Source organism: Salmo trutta, chromosome 20, assembly GCF_901001165.1.
Source record: "Salmo trutta chromosome 20, fSalTru1.1, whole genome shotgun sequence".
Lineage (NCBI taxonomy): Eukaryota > Metazoa > Chordata > Actinopteri > Salmoniformes > Salmonidae > Salmo > Salmo trutta.
Window position 1 is genome coordinate 10,244,805 of NC_042976.1, and position 20,283 is coordinate 10,265,087.

The 20,283-nt window shown below is 42.5% G+C and overlaps 1 protein-coding gene and 1 pseudogene across 2 annotated transcripts in view; one reads left to right on the top strand and one right to left on the bottom strand.

Annotated features, from left to right (window-relative positions):
- Window positions 1-281: 281 nt before the first annotated feature.
- LOC115156287 (protein ADP-ribosylarginine hydrolase-like) lies at window positions 282-4,119 on the bottom strand (annotated as a pseudogene).
- Window positions 4,120-4,339: 220 nt separating this feature from the next.
- The window catches only part of LOC115155529 (rho GTPase-activating protein 15), a 67,714-nt gene continuing 51,770 nt past the window's right edge, over window positions 4,340-20,283 (top strand). For both annotated transcript variants that reach the window (XM_029702212.1, XM_029702213.1), the window contains exons 1-5: window positions 4,340-4,430; window positions 5,515-5,686; window positions 12,073-12,138; window positions 12,432-12,581; window positions 19,731-19,820. In XM_029702212.1, coding sequence (XP_029558072.1) covers window positions 4,417-4,430; window positions 5,515-5,686; window positions 12,073-12,138; window positions 12,432-12,581; window positions 19,731-19,820 — 492 coding nt within the window. In that variant the 5' untranslated portion in view covers window positions 4,340-4,416. The remainder of the gene's footprint in view (window positions 4,431-5,514; window positions 5,687-12,072; window positions 12,139-12,431; window positions 12,582-19,730; window positions 19,821-20,283) is intronic.

Consider the following 20,283-nt stretch of genomic DNA (forward strand, 5'->3'; position numbering starts at 1 on the left):
CTGGAAATGTATTTGTTTATTTCCATAAGTGAAAATGTTTGAGCAAATTCTGTAGATGCTAATGAGTCTACATGTGGTCAGTAGTTGGACTGCAGCTTGAGATAATCACTATTCTCTTACTAACATTTACACATCCAGTCATATTCTTTAAAACAAATCAAATAAAAATCAAGGGATGAAAAAATGTAAGCACTAAACATTTTTAAAGTAGCTGAAATTACTAATCAACTGCAGGAAATCTAATGGAGTTCATCTTTAACCAGCTATTGGTTTACTTTGCATCACTCTTTCTCAGTACCAACAGGGTTTCCCCTGAGCTCATATAGCTGCTGCCCAAGCCTGGCTAGCCTGTCACGATACTCCAGCCTATGATATTTGCTCTCTGGCACCCCTCTGAAGCCAAACAGCGTGCCCCACCAGACAGCAGCGATCGCGGACGTGGAGTCGCTGTTCCCACCGTGGAAGAAGCCGTGATTGGCCAACTCAACCAAGGAGCCGCCTGCCTTTAGGAGGGCGTCGTAAGCTATTATGGGAGCATTGTGCCCACTGGCACCACATATACCCTGGAAGCTCACCTCCCTATAGAAACGCTACCTGTCCTTTACTCCGTCGCGCTCTGGGAACTGGGGTTTGCTCTTCCCATTCAGTATGCCTCTCTTTTCCAAATAGGCTCTCCACTGAGTCCCAAAGTAGTCCCTGGTAGTTAGAAAATGTTGTGTAAACAAACGGGACAATCTCATGGGAATATGTCACATTGAGCCTGTGAGGTGGTGGTGGGTCAGACGCCAACTCTCCACACAGACTGCTGTCAGCATGTGCTCCTACTCAAGTGCAGGCCAATACACATGGCCCTCACGGCTGCCCCTTCCTGCAGAAGGAATCTTAATGCCCCTCTCAGCTCTCCATATGTGCCTGGCAACGCAGTCAATACAGCAGAGAGAGAGGGAGTATAATTCTTGCATTGAAGGGAGATCAACATGTTTGTTTAAGTGTGCCGTGCCCCAGCGTGCAGAAACATTGACACTCCTTTGGGTGTCCTGTTTACATTGTGACAACAAGACATGACGCACAACAGAAAAAAAACACTGCATTTATGACTCTCTACAGTGCCTTATGAAGGTAATCAGACCCCTTGACTTTTTTTCACATTTTATTAGGTTACAGCCTTATTCTAAAATTGATTCAATAGTTTTTTTACCCTTATCAATCTACATACAATACCCCATAATGACAAAGCAAAAAGATTTAGACATTTTAGCAAATATGTTAAATATAAAAAACAGAAGTATCACATTTACATAAGTATTCAGACCCTTTACTCAGTTCTTTGTTGAAGCATCTTTGACAGCGATCACAGCCTCGAGTCTTTTTGGGTGTGACACTACAAGCTTGGCACACCTGTATTTGGGGAGTTTCTCTAATCCTTCTCTGCAGATCCTCTCAAGCTCTGTCAGGTTGGATGGGGAGCATTGCTGCACAGCTATTTTCAGGTCTCTCCAGAGATGTTTGATCGGGTTCAAGTCCGGACTCTGACTGGGTCACTCACGGATATTCAGAGACTTGTTCTGAAGCCACTCCTGTGTTGTCTTGGCTGTGTGCTTAGGTTCATTGTCCTGTTGGAAGGTGAACCTTCTCCCCAGTCTGAGGTACTGAGCGCTCTGGAGCAGGTTTTCATCAAGGATTTCTCTGTACTTTGCTCCGTTCATCTTTGCCTCATTCCTGACTAGTCTCCCAGTCCCTGCTGCTGAAAAACATCCCCAATGCATGATGCTGCCACAACCATGCTTCACCGTAGGGATGGTGCCAGGTTTCCTCCAGACGTTACCCTTGACATTCAGGCCAAAGAGTTTAATCTTGGTTTCATCACACCAGAGAATCTTGTTTCTCATGGTCTGAGAGTCTAGGTGCCTTTGGCAAACTCCAAGCGGGCTGTCATGTGCCTTTTAATAAGGAGTAGCTTCCGTCTAGCCACTCTACTATAAAGGCCTGATTGGTAGAGTGCTGCAGAGATGGTTGTCCATCTGGAAGTTTCTCCCATCTCCACAGAGGAACTCTAGAGCTCTGTCAGAGTGAACATCGGGTTCTTGGTCACCTCCCTGACCAAGGCCCTTCTCCCCCAATTGCTCAGTTTGGCTGGGAAGCCAGCTCTAGGAAGAGTCTTGGTGGTTCCAAACTTCTTCCATTTAAGAATTATGGAGGCCACAGTGTTCTTGGGGACCTTCAATGCTGCACACATTTTTTGGTACCCTTCCCCAGATCTGTGCCTCGACGCAATCCTGTCTTGGAGCTCTACGGACAATTCCTTCGACCTCATGGCTTGGTTTTTGCTCTGACATGCACTGTCAACTGTGGGACCTTATATAGACAGGTGTGTGCCTTTCCAAATCATATCCAATCAATTGAATTTACCACAGGTGGACTCCAATCAAGTTGAAGAAACATCTCAGGGATGATCAATGGAAATAGGATGCTCCTGACCTCAATTTCGTGTCTCATAGCAAAGGGTCAGAACACATATATAAATAGGTTATTTCTGTTTTTCAAAAATCAGTTTTTACTTTGTCTTTATTGGGTATTGTGTTTAGATTGCTGAGGATTTGTATTTATTTAATCAATTTTAGAAAAAGGCTGTAACGTAACAAAATGTGGAAAAAGTCAAGGGGTCTAATATTTTCTGAATGCACTGAACCTGCTGCTCTTCCATCCATGTCTTTCATGCTTACAATTTACTTCTCCACCAGGACTCGATACAGCAAAGTGAGGGACGCCCTCTCCCCCTCCACCACCTTGACCAGGACTTCAGCTGTAGTCAAGTGCATGACAGTGTCATCACTAATAGGGAACTCTTTGGCATCCAGCTTCTCTAGACTTCCTATCTTCTGCACTTCCTCATGGATAAGCGCTCCATCATTCTCAAATGTCTCCTGCTCCGCTCAGCACCTCTGTTCCAGGGGAACCTCCTCTGAAATGCTGAGATCTGGTTGGAATGACGGTTATAGTGGGGGTGGTGTTCAATTACTTCTGTTAAAAAATACCTATACATTTAAAATACAGAAAAAAATACCTTTTAGGCTGTTGAGATGAGATAAGGATACACTGTCCCATATGTGAATTACTGAACCATTCATGGTCAATTCAGGGAGACACAACGTTACAGGATGTTAAGGTTGTATTTCACCTTTATTTAACCAGGTAGGCAAGTTGAGAACAAGTTCTCATTTACAATTGCGACCTGCAAATTGCGAATGTATTGTGTAGAATTACAGAACACACAATACAAGTGGAGCTCGTGCTGTCAATGGCTCCCTTGGACTGGTGGTGGATCTTAGAGACTTATGTAGGTGGAACTTGAACGTTTGTTCCCTTCATGTGATTCTATACCTTAGATTTTGCCTTCTCAGTCTCCACCGTTTCTCAGCCCCATACAAGGCAACAAGGCCTTCACATGAGTTATGACAAACACTTCCTGGATTGAAGGCCAATGGGATGCGATTGTGAAATTGCAATTGCCCCATCTGCTGGAGGTAAATGGGAAATTCATTGCTCTTTGACGATTGTACACTTTACTCACGGTCTATTCCCCACTTTATATGCCATATAAAACCTTTACAGGTTGTTGTGTTAACACTGGACCAAGGATGGTACCCATGAACACCATAGTTTGAATTGTTCAGTAAAATAGCTAGTTGTTTATTAGAAAAGTCTCTCAGGGGTGAATCACCCAGACCACAAGAAAACCCCAATGATGCCATTTCCTGATTCAACCAATGTCATCAACAAACAATTGTTTTGGGGCCCAGTAACTCTTTTGATAATGTTACCAAGTTATTTTACGTCTTTTGGGAAATATCTTGATGTAAAGTGTAAACAATTCTTATTGTGTACCCATATATTGGTAATGGAAGAATGCTGCTCCCTTGCGAAAACAATCTGTAAAAGATCACTGTAACCAAATGGAATTTAAATTAAGACAACATTAACTGTAGTGAAACTCAGGTATGTACCATTATCTTTCAAATTGCACTTTTGGCAAGGGAGATGTTTTGGAACAAGCTGTTACTAAAAACATGCTGAAAAACCTACTCGTACACCAACACTCTGCTGCAGGAGGGAGTTCATTCTGATCTACCTTGTTTTCAGATTGTGTGATGGACAGATCTCACATCTATGCGTGTTATTCATGTGTATTCAGTTCTGAAGTTGAAGATTCAGTCAGACTAATTCTGTGCAAGTGGCATCTTTCAGGAAGTGGGGACGCGTAACACAAGTTCACATCAACTGTGGAGCAGCAGTGAAAGAGATGGTGGTTGGACTACACCACGTGATGAAACCTACTTCCTCTAAATATAAAACTTGCCCTCTTTCTCTCTATCTCTTTTCTTTTTGTGATCTGAGGCTGATTGATTTGATAGAAAGATGGCGGGGATGAGGTAAGAAAGACAGAATTCTAGTGTGTTTTGAAAAATGAAGGATGCTGTCATTTTTGTTTAATCATTCTTAAAAGTATTTGTAGTTTTAGTGGGGGGCCATTGGTGACTTATAGAGATGCAACACCTAGGCAATGGTATCAGGTGCCTGGGCCCTTACTTACTATATGCAGTTAGTCGGTGGAACGTTGTTGATAAGTGTGTTATTCTTGAGTATTATAGTCCTGAATTGTTAGAACATAGTAGATGGTGTTCTACATGCAGTTAAAACAGGACAGAAGTAGAATTGGGGGTTGAAAATGTTTGAATTTCACCAACATTTTTAATTCTTGTCTTTTTTTTTTTCTTTTTCTGAAGCTTAGTATTTTTCTAATTTATTAACCTCACTCACAATCTACAAATCTGTGATATCAATACAACTGCATCCACTATCCTGACTTTCAATTTACATTTCTGCACTGTAATTCTTAACATAAGCCTCATAACAATATCACAATTTGTATTACTATGGTCATGTTTACGGAATTGTTTGTATTGTAATCAACGATGCGGAGAGATGTTAGGGTCTATGCAAACCATCAGTATACACAGCTGTTGATGTCTTAATCTGTTCACTTATTCGGGGTGTGGAGGTTGAGATTTGCTTCCTGTTGTGAGACACTTTGTGCAACGTCTCAAAAAGACGCACATTAGTTTAAAACCCAACACTGAACTACTATGTGACCTTGCTGGATGAGCCTTGGTATTTAGATTGAACAATACGTTTTTCAGTGGGTAGATTGTTTATTATTAGCAAGAATCCCAAACTTGAGCAGACTGAGTTTTTTCCTTCTCATTGACAAAGACATTACAGCAAGATGGTGATGAGACAACCACTACGGAAAGTAAGGCTAAAGTCCTCAAGCTTAGACTACATTTCTCGCCGTGTCTGCCCTTAAATGTTCCTAAAAACAGTGCTTTAACAGCCTTCTGTGAAACGTTTTACATCCAATGATTCATTAGAAATCGTATCAATCGGATAATATTTATTTTTGAACAATATTTGAATCTGAACATCCCACTTGTGTTTTGTCCTCCCTTTGACCAGAATCACCAATCAGAGCGTAGGGAAACAGCCGCCTCTGATTCTGCCCCACCAGGTGACCGGAGTGGCACCAGGTACGGTCCCGATGCGCATCAAGACCTCTCAGAGCAGCGGGGATCGCCTGAGTCAAACCAAGTCCATGGTCCTGCAGGACCCCGACCTGCCTCCCAGACCTGTAAGTATAGGGTATAGGACATGTGCACATAGAGATGCATACACACAAACACATACACACACACATATATACACACACGCACACACGCACACACGCATACACACACTCACACTGACACACTCACACACACACACACACACACACACTGACAAACTCACACTCACACACACACACACACACACACCCACACTCACACACACACACACACACACTGCTCACTTATTATACAATGTTATAGCAGATTTGAATCTGCTTATTGAATGTTGTTTATCATTTGGTGAACTGTGTTTACATAAATTCCAGTAATTATGATTATAGCATTTATAAACCGCTGTATCACATTAGGTGATTATCATTTGTTTAATTGCGCTGATCTCTGTTTGACTGAGCACTTCCCTGTGGGAAAATCAGGGTAAAGATAAAACAGATGATGCAATTACAAAATGAGCAATCTGATGCAGCATATTTGAAATAATGTAGCTACCATATTGACAATGAACTGGACATAACCCCAACCAGTTAATCTTTCTCGTAATCGGGTACATGGTCAGTTGACACCTCCTTTTAGCATAGTGGTTCACGACTGTATCATAGTGGTTCACGACTGTATCATAGTGGTTCATGACCGTATCATACTGGTTCACGACCATATCATAGTGGTTCACGACCATATCATAGTGGTTCATGACCGTATCATAGTGGTCCATGACCGTATCATAGTGGTTCACGACCGTATCATAGTGGTTCATGACTGTATCATAGTGGTTCACGACCGTATCATTGTGGTTCACTACCGTATCATAGTGGTTCACGACTGTATCATGCGGGTTCATGACCATATCATAGTGGTTCATGACCATATCGTAGTGGTTCACGACCATATCGTAGTAGTTCACGACCATATCATACTGGTTCATGACTGTATCATACGGGTTCATGGCCATATCATAGTGGTTCATGGTGGTTCACAACTGTATCATTGGGGTTCACGACCGTATCATAGTGGTTCACGACTGTATCATAGTGGTTCACGACTGTATCATAGTGGTTCACGACTGTATTATAGTGGTTCACGACCATATCATAGTGGTTCACGACTGTATCATAGTGGTTCACGACCGTATCATAGTGGTTCATAGTGGTTCACGACTGTATCATAGTGGTTCACGACTGTATCATAGTGGTTCACGACCGTATCATAGTGGTTCATGGTGGTTCACAACAGTATCATAGTGGTTCACGACCGTATCATAGTGGTTCATGGTGGTTCACGACCATATCATACTGGTTCACGACCGTATCATAATGGTTCACGACCATATCATAGTGGTTCACGACTGTATCATTGGGGTTCACGACTGTATCATAGTGGTTCACAACTGTATCCTAGTGGTTCACGACCGTATCATAGTGGTTCACGACCGTATCATAGTGGTTCACGACTGTATCATAGTGGTTCACAACTGTATCATAGTGGTTCACGACCGTATCATAGTGGTTCATGGTGGTTCACAACTGTATCATAGTGGTTCACGACCGTATCATAGTGGTTCATGGTGGTTCATGACCATATCATAGTGGTTTATGACTGTATCATAGTGGTTCACGACCATATCATAGTGGTTCACGACCGTAGCATAGTGGTTCATGACCATATCATGCAATACATCTGTCTATGTTTTGGCTGGAATAATACAACTGCACATTTACTTTAAAACAGGCCAATGTAACCTTCAGTTAGTCTCAGTTTCTAACATGTATTGTAAACCTTCATAGAGTTTATTAATAATTGACAGCAACCTGAATTACTCTGATGATCACAGCCGTGAGGCCACGTCTTCATGTTTTGTTGTGTTGCTTGTTTGCTAATTATGCAGAAGATACTTGTTTGTGAGATGCCTCATACTGCAATAACACAGTTTGTCCAGAGGGCAGAGTAGAGGTACAAAGGCTACTAGAGATAATGAACCAGATCTTATGGACTACAAACATATTCACTAACACCTCCCAACAAACATAGCTCAGAACACAGAACGTTACAGCGTTGCTCTAACGTTACATCAGTGTTCCAGTGTTCTAGTGTAGAATGTTCTGATTACAGCTGTCCTAGTTTTCATTACATTCATTACACAGAGGGTCACATGTAGCAAACATAAAAATGAACGCTGTTTGTTACTATCATGTATTAGTGTGTGTTTCTAGAGAGCAGGGTAATTGTTTCTTGACCTCCTCCAATGTATTGCCATACGTGTTAAACCCTAGCTGGACCGTGGCCTGCTCCACCCTCCTACACTGTGATTAATGAGAGATTATAAACTGGGTGGTTCCGGCCCTGAATGGTCAAATCAAAATCAAATCAAATGTATTTATATAGCCCTTCTTACATCAGCTGATATATCAAAGTGCTGTACAGAAACCCAACCTAAAACCCCAAACAGCAAGCAATGCCGGTGTAGATGCACGGTGGCTAGGAAAAACTCCCTAGAAAGGCCAAAACCTAGGAAGAAACCTAGAGAGGAACCAGGCTATGAGGGGTGGCCAGTCCTCTTCTGACTGTGCCGGGTGGAGATTATAACAGAACATGGCCAAGATGTTCAAATGTTCATAAATGACCAGCATGGTCAAATAATAGTAATCACAGTGAACAGGTCAGGGTTCCACAGCCGCAGGCAGAACAGTTGAAACTGGAGCAGCAGCACGGCCAGATGGACTGGGGACAACAAGGAGTCATCATGCCAGGTAGTCCTGAGGCATGGTCCTAGGGCTCAGTTCCTCCGAGAGAGAGCGAGAAGAAAGAAAGAATTAGAGAGAGCATACTTAAATTCACACAGGACACCGGATAAGACAGGAGAAATACTCCAGATATAACAGACTGACCCTAGCTCCCCGACACATAAACTACTGCAGCATAAATACTGGAGGCTGAGACAGAAGGGGTCAGGAGACACTGTGGCCCCATCCGATGATACCCCCGGACAGGGCCAAACAGGCAGGATATAACCCCACCCACTTTGCCAAAGCACAGCCCCCACACCACTAGAGGGATATCTTCAATCACCAACTTACCATCCTGAGACAAGGCCGAGTATAGCCCACAAAGACCTCTGCCACGGCACAACCCAAGGGGGGCGCTAACCCAGACAAGAAGACCACGTCAGTGACTCAACCCACTCAAGTGACGCACCCCTCCTAGGGACGGCATGGAAGAGCACCAGTAAGCCAGTGATTCAGCCCCTGTAATAGGGTTAGAGGCAGAGAATCCCAGTGGAGAGAGGGGAACCGGCCAGGCAAGAGACAGCAAGGGCGGTTCGTTGCTCCAGTGCCTTTCCGTTCACCTTCACACTCCTGGGCCTGACTACACTCAATCATAGGATCTACTGAAGAGATGAGTCTTCAATAAAGACTTAAAGGTTGAGACTGAGTCTGCGTCTCTCACATTGGTAGGCAGACCATTCCCTAAAAATGGAGCTCTATAGGAGAAAGCCCTGCCTCCAGCTGTTTGCTTAGAAATTCTAGGGACAATTAGGAGGCCTGCGTCTTGTGACCGTAGCGTACGAGTAGGTATGTACGGCAGGACCAAATCGGAAAGATAGGTAGGAGCAAACCCATGTAATGCTTTGAAGGTTAGCTGTAAAACCTTGAAATCAGCACTAGCCTTAACAGGAAGCCACTGTAGGGACGCTAGCACTGGAGTAATATGGTAAATTTTTTGGGGTTCTAGTCAGGATTTTGCAGCAGTATTTAGCACTAACTGAAGTTTATTTAGTGCTTTATCCGGGTAGCCGGAAAGTAGAGCATTGCAGTAGTCTGACATAGAAGTAACAAAAGTATGGATTAATTTTTCTGCATCAATTTTGGACAGAAAATGTCTGATTTTTGCAATGTTACATAGATGGAAAAAAGCTGCCCTTGAAACAGTCTTGCTATGTTTGTCAAAAGAGAGATCAGGGTCCAGAGTAACGCCGAGGTCCTTCACAGTTTTATTTGAGACGACTGTACAACCATCAAGATTAATTGTCAGATTCAACAGAAGATCTCTTTGTTTCTTGGGACCTAGAACAAGCATCTCTGTTTTGTCCGAGTTTAAAAGTAGACATTTGCAGCCATCCACTTCCTTATGTCTGAAACACAGGCTTCCAGCGATGATGATTGGCTGACAGGTATATCAGACCGTATACCACGGGAATGACAAAACTTATTTTTACTGCTCTAATTACATTGGTAACCGGTTTATAATAGCAATAAGGCACCTCGGGATTTGTCGAATATGGCCAATATACCACAGCTAAGAGCTGTATCCAGGTACTCCACGTTGCGTTGTGCTTAAGAGCAGCCCTTAGCCGTGGTATATTGGCCATATACCACACTCCCTCAGGCATTATTGCTTAAATATAACAACCCAAAATAGCTGGAACCCGTTGTAGTGAATAAAGAACTCACTAGGGGTTTGGATTGCGAGGGTAGGCCTATCCTTATTGGAATTCCTATAAGACAGGCATTTGAACAGTAGAGGGCAGGGCAGCACAGTGCTGGAGGATAAAACTGAATGCCAAACGGTACATACTGTGTTTCTATAGCAACCCGGATGACTGTTACAGAACACTGGTTCAACTATGTATACTCTCGACCTTTTCTGATCTACCTTTACTGTAACTACAAATATTACTACTACTACTACTACTGCTACTCTACTACAGGGTTTAACACATTTCTCATGAATCAATAACCATGCTGTATTCATGTCCATGTTTGTCTTTTGCCATTGCTGTTACATAGACATGAACTATCATGGTCTGATGGTGATTAGCACTAGGTTATGTGATTAGCACTAGGTTATGTGATTAGCACTAGGTTATGTGATTAGCACTAGGTTATGTGATTAGCACTAGGTTATGTGATTAGCACTAGGTTATGTGATTAGCACTAGGTTATGTGATTAGCACTAGGTTATGTGATTAGCACTAGGTTTATGTGGTGGTTGCACTAGGTTATGTGATTAGCACTAGGGTATGTGATTAGCACTAGGTTATGTGATTAGCACTAGGTTATGTGATTAGCACTAGGTTATGTGAGTTGCACTAGGTTATGTGATTAGCACTAGGTTATGTGATTAGCACTAGGTTATGTGAGTTGCACTAGGTTATGTGATTAGCACTAGGTTATGTGATTAGCACTAGGTTATGTGATTAGCACTAGGTTATGTGAGTTGCACTAGGTTATGTGATTAGCACTAGGTTATGTGATTAGAACTAGGTTATGTGATTAGCACTAGGTTATGTGATTAGCACTAGGTTATGTGATTAGCACTAGGTTATGTGATTAGCACTAGGTTATGTGATTAGCACTAGGTTATGTGAGTTGCACTAGGTTATGTGAGTTGCACTAGGTTATGTGATTAGCACTAGGTTATGTGATTAGCACTAGGTTATGTGATTAGCACTAGGTTATGTGATTAGCACTAGGTTATGTGAGTTGCACTAGGTTATGTGATTAGCACTAGGTTATGTGATTAGCACTAGGTTATGTGATTAGCACTAGGTTATGTGATTAGCACTAGGTTATGTGATTAGCACTAGGTTATGTGATTAGCACTAGGTTATGTGATTAGCACTAGGTTATGTGATTAGCACTAGGTTATGTGATTAGCACTAGGTTATGTGATTAGCACTAGGTTATGTGAGTTGCACTAGGTTATGTGAGTTAGCACTAGGTTTGTGATTAGCACTAGGTTATGTGAGTTAGCACTAGGTTATGTGATTAGCACTAGGTTATGTGATTAGCACTAGGTTATGTGATTAGCACTAGGTTATGTGATTAGCACTAGGTTATGTGATTAGCACTAGGTGCACTAGGTTATGTGATTAGCACTAGGTTATGTGATTAGCACTAGGTTATGTGATTAGCACTAGGTGATTAGCACTAGGTTATGTGATTAGCACTAGGTTATGTGATTAGCACTAGGTTATGTGATTAGCACTAGGTTATGTGATTAGCACTAGGTTATGTGATTAGCACTAGGTTATGTGATTAGCACTAGGTTATGTGAGTTGTTGTTGTCTCATGTCATCAACCACACTGCGTTCACACACGCACTACTGTCAGAGACTCTATAGGCATTTATGATATAGATGTTAAATAGGTTAACGCAGTGGTGAGACATTCACCCATGTCACCATCCTCTTTTTGTATTGTATTGCATAATCGTTATAGCTGTTAAATACAAATTGGAATACATGGACTCTTCCCACTACCTGTATTGTTTTAATTTCACCGGACCGATTTCACCAGCTAAGACAATAAGGCCACAATCGAGCAACAGTTCTGTTTTGAAAAGCATCAGGAAAGTCAGCTCTTCTTCACTGTTTCTTCTGTTTTTCTTTCTGTAGATCTCTCGCCACCGGAGGAACCAGTCTCAGCATAACATTGGTGGAGCTGGAGCCGTAGAGACTCCTGTGAGTATGACAGGCCACCATAAAGATCTGTCAGGATGTAAGGAAGCATATGGGCAGAAATCAGTTTGGGTTATTATACTCTGTTACTATATGGCTGTTATTAGCTATTATACTACACTAAATATTGTTTACTATAAATATGTTTCTGTACTTTTCATTCAGCAGGCCTATTTTACTTAAAATAAGTATATTTATTTGGTTGATACTGATAAAATAGAATGTGTCTGATTGGAATATTTATTTGACATTGATTGATAATATCTGTTCAAGGATAAATGTTACATGTATTTCAGGTTGTTTTGAATGGTGAATATTTGAATAAAGCCAAAATATCCGAAGGAGGCAAAAAACTGAGGAAGAATTGGACTTCAACTTGGGTAGTCCTGGACACAGATAAACTTCTGTTTTATAAAGATAGCAAGCAAGAAGCCCTGACAAATTTGGTAGGTCTTTACAAGATACACACACCCTCACACCCTTACTCATCCTCTCTCTCTCTCTCTCTCTCTCTCTCTCTCTCTCTCTCTCTCTCTCGCTCTCTTTCTTTTTCTTTTTCTCTCTCTCTCTCTCCCTCTCTCTCTCTCTCTCTTACACAAACACAGTAAAGTACAAAGTGATGGTTCAGTAAAGTACAAAGTGATGGTTCAGTAAAGTACAAAGTGATTTTTTATTTTATTTATTTCACCTTTATTTAACCAGGTAGGCTAGTTGAGAACAAGTTCTCATTTACAACTGCGACCTGGCCAAGATAAAGCATAGCAGTGCAACACAAACAACAACACAGAGTTACACATGGAATAAACAAACATACAGTCAATAACACAATATAAAAAAAGTAGATATACAGTGTGTGCAAATGAGGTAAGATAAGGGAGGTAAAGGCAATAAATAGGCCATAGTGGCGAAATAATTAGAATTTAGCAATTAAACACTGGAGTGATAGATGTGCAGAAGATGAATGTGCAAGTAGAGATACTGGGGTGCAAAGGAGCAAAAAAAGAACAGTATGGGGATGAGGTAGTTGGATAGGCTATTTACAGATGGGCTATGGTTCAGTAAAGTAAAGTAAAAAGTGATGGTTCAGTAAATTACAAAGTGATGGTTCAGTAAAGTAAATACGAGGGGGCAATGTTCAGTTACAGCCTCAAATCAACTTTCTGAGGGATTGCCTATAAGCATTATGAGTGCAAATGTTGAGTGAACATTTTAATTTATGTGTTTTCTTTTCATTTTTTAAATTCTTAAACTGGCAAATTTACTTTAGCTTTGATCCCATGGAGTAGAACTCACCCCATCAAAATGCAATGAGCAACTGTTTACCTTACCCCCTTGTGAAGAGGACTGAGAGAGAGAGAGAGAGAGAGATAGGAACAAGAGAGAGGTAGGAGCAAGAGAGAGGTAGGAGCGAGAGAGAGGTAGGAGCGAGAGAGAAAGAAAGAGAGAGATAGGAATGAGAGAGAGGTAGGAGCGAGAGAGAGGTAGGAGCGAGAGAGAGGTAGGAGCGAGAGAGAAAGAAAGAGAGAGGTAGGAGTGAGAGAGAGGTAGGAGTGAGAGAGAGAGAGGTAGGCGCGAGAGAGAGAGAGGTAGGAGCGAGAGAGAGAGAGGTAGGCGGAAGAGAGAGGTAGGAGCGAGAGAGAGAGGTAGGCGCAAGAGAGAGAGAGGTAGGCGCGAGAGAGAGGTAGGAGCGAGAGAGAGAGAAGTAGGCGAGAGAGAGAGAGGTAGGATCGAGAGAGAGAGAGAGGTAGGAGAGAGAGAGGTAGGAGAGAGAGAGGTAGGGAGAGGTAGGAGCGAGAGAGAGGTAGTAGCGAGAGAGGGGTAAGGAGAGGAAGGAGCGAGAGAGGTAGGAGCGAGAGAGAGGTAGGAGAGAGAGAGGTAGGGAGAGGTAGGAGCGAGAGAGAGGTAGGAGCGAGAGAGAGGTAGGGAGAGGTAGGAGCGAGAGAGAGGTAGGAGCGAGAGAGAGGTGAGAGAGAGAGGTAGGGGAGAGAGAGAGAGCGAGAGAGAGGTAGGGGAGAGAGAGAGAGCGAGAGAGGTAGGCGTGAGAGAGAGAGAGGTAGGAGCGAGAGAGAGATAGGAGAGAGAGGTAGGAGAGAGAGAGAGGTAGTGGCGGGAGAGAGAGAGAGGTAGGAGCGAGAGAGAGGTAGGAGAGAGAGAGGTAGGGAGAGGTAGGAGCGAGAGAGAGGTAGGAGCGAGAGAGGTAGGGAGAGGTAGGAGCGAGAGAGAGGTAGGAGCGAGAGAGAGGTGATAGAGAGAGGTAGGGAGAGAGAGCGAGCGAGAGGTAGGTGTTATAGAGAGAGCGAGAGGTGGCGTGAAGAGAGAGAGTAGGATGCGAGAGAGATAGGAGAGAGAGGTAGAGAGAGAGAGAGAGAGAGGTAGTGGCGGGAGAGAGAGAGAGGTAGGAGCGAGAGAGAGATAGGAGAGAGAGGTAGGAGAGAGAGAGAGGTAGTGGCGGGAGAGAGAGAGGTAGGAGCGAGAGAGAGAGGTAGGAGCGAGAGAGAGAGGTAGGAGCGAGGGAGAGAGAGAGAGAGAGAGGTAGGAGCGAGAGAGAGAGAGGTAGGAGAGAGAGAAAGAAAGAGAGACGTAGGAGAGAGAGAAAGAAAGAGAGGGGTAGGATCAAGAGAGAGGTAGGAGTGAGAGAGAGAGAGAGAGAGAGAGAGAGAGAGGTAGGAGCAAGAGAGAGAGAGAGAGAGAGAGAGGTAGGAGCGAGAGAGAGAGGCAGGAGAGAGAAAAAAGAGAGAGAGGTAGGAGCGAGAGAGAGAGAGAGAGGTAGGAGCGAGAGAGAGAGAGAGAGAGAGGTAGGAGCGAGAGAGAGGTAGGAACAAGAGAGAAAGAGAGAGAGAGAGGTAGGGAGAGGTAGGTGCGACAGAGAGGTAGGAGCGAGAGAGAGGTGAGAGAGAGAGGTAGGAGCGAGAGAGAGGTGAGAGAGAGAGGTAGGAGAGAGAGAGAGCGAGAGAGGTAGGAGTGAGAGAGAGCGAGGTAGGCGAGAGAGAGATAGGAGAGAGAGGTAGGAGAGAGAGAGAGAGGTATGTGGGAGCGGAGGTAGGAGCGAAGAGAAATAGCGAGAGAGAGATAGGAAGAGAGTTAGAGAGAGAAGGTAGAGAACGTGGAGAGAGAGGAGGTAGGAGCGAGAGAGAGAGGAGGAGCGAGAGAGAGAGAGATAGTAGGTAGAGAAGAGAGGTAGGAGAGAGAGAAAGAAAGAGAGACGTGGGAGAGAGAAAGAAAGAGAGGGGTAGGAGCAAGAGAGAGGTAGGAGTGAGAGAGAGAGAGAGAGAGAGAGAGAGGTAGGAGCGAGAGAGAGAGAGGTAGGACAGAGAGAAAGAAAGAGAGACGTGGGAGAGAGAAAGAAAGAGAGGGGTAGGAGCAAGAGAGAGGTAGGAGTGAGAGAGAGAGAGAGAGAGAGAGAGAGAGGTAGGAGGGGAGAGAGAGAGAGAGAGAGGTAGAGCGAGAGAGAGAGAGAGAGAGAGAGAGAGAGAGAGAGGAGAGTGAGAGAGGAGAGAGAGAGGTAGGAACAAGAGAGAGAGAGAGAGAGAGGTAGAGGCGAGAGAGAGGTAGGAGCCAGAGAGAAAGAGAGAGAGAGAGGTAGGAGAGAGAGAGAGGTAGGAGCTAGAGAAGCAGTGAGGTAGGAGCGAGAGAGAGGTAAGAGAGAGAAAGAAAGAGAGAGAGGAGTGAGAGAGAGGAGCGAGAGAGAGGTAGGAATAAGAGAGAGGTAAGAGAGAGAGGTAGGAGTGAGAGAGAGGAGTGAGAGAGAGAGGTAGGAGAGAGAGAGAGGTAGGAGCTAGAGAAGCAGTGAGGTAGGAGCGAGAGAGAGGTAAGAGAGAGAAAGAAAGAGAGAGAGGAGTGAGAGAGAGGAGCGAGAGAGAGGTAGGAATAAGAGAGAGGTAAGAGAGAGAGGTAGGAGTGAGAGAGAGGAGTGAGAGAGAGGAGCAAGAGAGAGGTAGGAGCGAGAGAGAGGTAAGAGAGAGAGAGGAGCGAGAGAGAGGTAGGAGTGAGAGAGAGGTAAGAGAGAGAGAGGGGAGCGAGAGAGAGGTAGGAGTGAGAGAGAGAGAGAGAGAGAGAGGTAGGAGTGAGAGAGAGAGAGAGAGAGGTAGGAGCGAGAGAGCGAGAGGTAGGAGTGAGAGAGAGAGAGGTAGGAGTGAGAGAGAGAGAGGTAGGAGTGAGAGAGAGGTAAGAGAGAGAGAGGGGAGCGAGAGAGAGGTAGGAGCGAGAGAGAGAGAGGTAGGAGCGAGAGAGAGAGAGAGAGAGGTAGGAGTGAGAGAGAGGTAGGAGAGAGAGAGAGAGAGAGAGAGGTAGGAGCGAGAGAGAGAGAGAGAGAGGTAGGAGTGAGAGAGAGGTAGGAGAGAGAGGTAGGAGCGAGAGAGTGAGAGAGGTAAGAGAGAGAGGTAGGAGCGAGAGAGAGAGAGAGAGAGGTAGGAGCGAGAGAGAGAGAGGGCCTGGGTGGTGAGATTCTAAAATGAGCCACGCTTTTTGATGAAGCTCAGAGGACAAAGCCCTCTCTATTACTGAGCCCCACCAGAGCAACGGTCTGTGAGACTCCCTGTCCAATAGTTCATTATGGGCAAGAGAGGCATTTCCACATATATTGACATATCTCACCCTTTTCCGATGAAAAATTGAAATAGTGGTTATAGTGGAGGGCTGGGGTGGTGTTATAAAGAAATACAATTTCGTAATTTGTTAGTCTTTGTTTTAGAGTAGAATAAACAGTTTGTTAATCTCTTGTGTTACCATTTGGTCGCTGTCGACAGTATTTATGTTTGGGTCTGAATATACACAATGTCGTCATCATCATACAAACTCAGGGTATGATCTCACCTGCAGCGTGTACATAGTTCTGTAAGAAGAGTTATTTATTGAGTAGATACTAGAATGCTCAAATCATCCAACCAAAACAAGTGTAGTTTACTGGAAGTTAAATATCACCTAATTTGTCCAATACTGTACCTGTTAGCCATGATTGTTCATTGAGTCTTCAGGGTTCAGTTTATTCGATGCTGGTCATGAGGGATCTCAGTGAGCATCTTTCATTGGCCTAAAATGGCTTTGTTACTGTTGGTTGTGACAATGTACTGCAATACTATATTGTAATACTATTGCAGAATGTCCTTATCGTCTTCATTTTCTACTCCATCTCTCAATGATTTCAACAGTTTTTAGATTGTTTAAACTTGCTGAGACCACTAAAGGGAATTATATCTAAATGACTTTCCATGCCTTTTACACTGATTAGTTCTTGTTTGAAAAGCAACATATATACAGTATATATATATATATATATATATTCTAAATGACATTCTCTCTGCCTGAAAATTATACCATTCCTATTTTGATACATTTACACACTGCTTCTTTAATTCCATAGAAGATATAAATAAGATATTAATGGTTATTACAATATGGTAATTTTCCATGAAGAAAAATTGGTGGGACTTGCTTTTTAACGCTTTACAGTTATTATTGTGGTAGTGGAAGAAGTTTAAAATGTTTTACTTAAGCCAAGAAGTTAAATATAGTCAAAATTAAATTTAGTAAAATAATTTCTCTGTTTACTTTGATAGACTACACTATCAACCTTATTACTTAGGATTGTGGGGCAGTTAGATCCCATATTTTATCACAAATAACTACACTCAGACTAGCCTACTACACTTTTATTGAGTCTCCTACTACAATACCACAGTATACTGTATGACAACTGTAGTAATAGAATACAGAAGACAAGGAGGCATTGCAGAAGTTTAAAATAAATCAAAAAAATGTATTTTATCCCAAGCGTTTATCCCTTACTTCAACCGTACATTAATTTCTTAATCGAAGGATACAGCTGTTAAAAGAAAGTTCTGACTGGATAGATAAATAAATAGGACAGATTAATAAATGGATAGATAAAGACGGAAGATCTAATGGATGGAGGGATGTTGGACTGATTGGTATGGTAAAGGAATGGATGTATGGTTGAAGGTGTGGATGGTGTGTGTGATATTCTCTGATATTCACATTTGAATAGAAGAGAAGTTGATCAAGGTGCCATAAACCTCTACAGGATCGGTGGGTCCCCCACGGGACTGTTGAGCTAACGTAGGCTAATGTGATTAGCATGAGGTTGTAAGTAACAATAACATTTCCCAGGACATAGACATATCTGATATTGGCAGAAAGCTTAAATTATTGTTAATCTAACTGCACTGTCAATTTACAGTAGCTATTACAGTAAAATAATACCATGCTATTGTTTGAGGAGAGTGCACAGTTATGAACTTGAAAATGTATTAAAAAACCAATTAGGCACATTTGGGCAGTCTTGATACAACATTTTGAACATAAACGCAATGGTTCATTGGATCAGTCTAAAACTTTGCACATACACTGCTGCCATCTAGTGGCCAAAATCTAAATCGCACCTGGGCTGGAATAATACATTATGGCCTTTCTCTTGCATTTCAAAGATTATGGTATTATCTTTTACCAGATCTAATGTGTTCTATTCTCCTACATTCATTTCACACTTCCACAAACTTCAAAGTGTTTCCTTTGAAATGGTATCAAGAATATGCATATCGTTGCTTCAGGTCCTGAGCTACAGGCAGTTAGATTTGGGTATGTTGAGAAAAGTGGTCCAGGTAGCTGATTAGTATCAAAAGTCCTAATGTTTACTCATTGTCTCATGCTTAGAATGTGCTCCCCTCATTGCTATAATTTGAAAGTTCTGAAAAGTTCCATGGCAGTTAATTCAACAGTGGGAAGTTAGCTAAATTAGTTGATGTTGTTACTAAAATAGCTGTACCTCATGATTGATAGTAGATATTTCTGTTCTTAATAGCAGAGAAGTATACCAAGGTGTCATACCCTCTAAGTTTTTGTCTACGGCAGCTGTTTTTAAAAAGTTACAGAAAATGTTGATGCAGTCCCTGAAACAGCTGTAACATTTGATTGGTACCAGATAATGATGTTGTTTTTTCAGATTTGAATAGCAGAGAAGTAGAGGACGTTTGTCAAAGTGGTGAAATTACAGTATCTGATTTGTGTCAAAAGTTGCATTGTTGCATTTACAGTGAATGGAAGTTGGAAGTAATGATATCTCATTAATGTGAATGAAAAATAAATACAATTTTTTTTATAGTTTAAAAAGTATAAATAATATCAAAAAGTTGTATGCAAGCATGCTATTCCAGACCAGTCTGCACATTTTAAAGTTTGAATGGAATTTCTTGATTAAACATTGTAAGAGCAGTAGCGTGCAGAAGAATAAGAAGAAGAAGTATGACGAAGATTTAAGTCGGGACATTTGCTTCTCAAGTGCCACCTAATGCTAGAGAAAATGATACACATGCACATTCTCATCTTACAGCAGGATGACAAAAAAGTGCTTGTAACAAACGGGAATCAGAAGATCTGTCTCTGCTCTTGGGCAGATTGCTTCCATTTGTTCATTAATCGTGATTCATAACAAATATCTGGCCAAGATAGTGATAGCTGTACCCTGTTTGAAAACATGCCTTTTTGATAATGAACTATGATGCTTTTATCCCTTTCATAACACAGCAGTGAAACTACTTACTACTAACCACCTCTCCCCTCTGCCTCTTATCCCTCTGTAGAAACCTGGATGCAGTCCGGATGGGATGGATCTCTGTGGGGCCGTGGCCGAATGGACAACGGAGAAGTCCAGCCGGAAAAACGTGCTTCAGGTATGGACATTTGGTTTATGTGTGAAGGGGATCAAAGTTGTTTACAATAAGACTGAGCAGCCTGCAGATTGTCTGCTTTGGTTTTTGAGGATGGGATGTTATTGAGTGCACTCGTTCCCCGATGATTCCTACAGATAATAGACTCAACTTCTTAAGACATTTGATACATTTTCATGAGTCTTTGAGTCAACCACCTGTTCAGAAAAGACATTTGCATTTAGTCAGATTGCATTTGAAGGTGATGTCAGGCCAACGTCTTACATCTCCTCAAAACCAATGGCCTTTAGATTAGTAAATTAGACTCTTAAAACGTCACAGTACTATCTTCTTATTGCCTTTTGAAGATGATCTTTTGATAAAGGCTTATTAAGGCAGGAAAGCAAACTGATGATCGATTCATTGGCAGTGGCAGCGCAAGTTTTCATGGGGGGAAAAAAGCGGAGGGAAAAAAATTCACTGATTA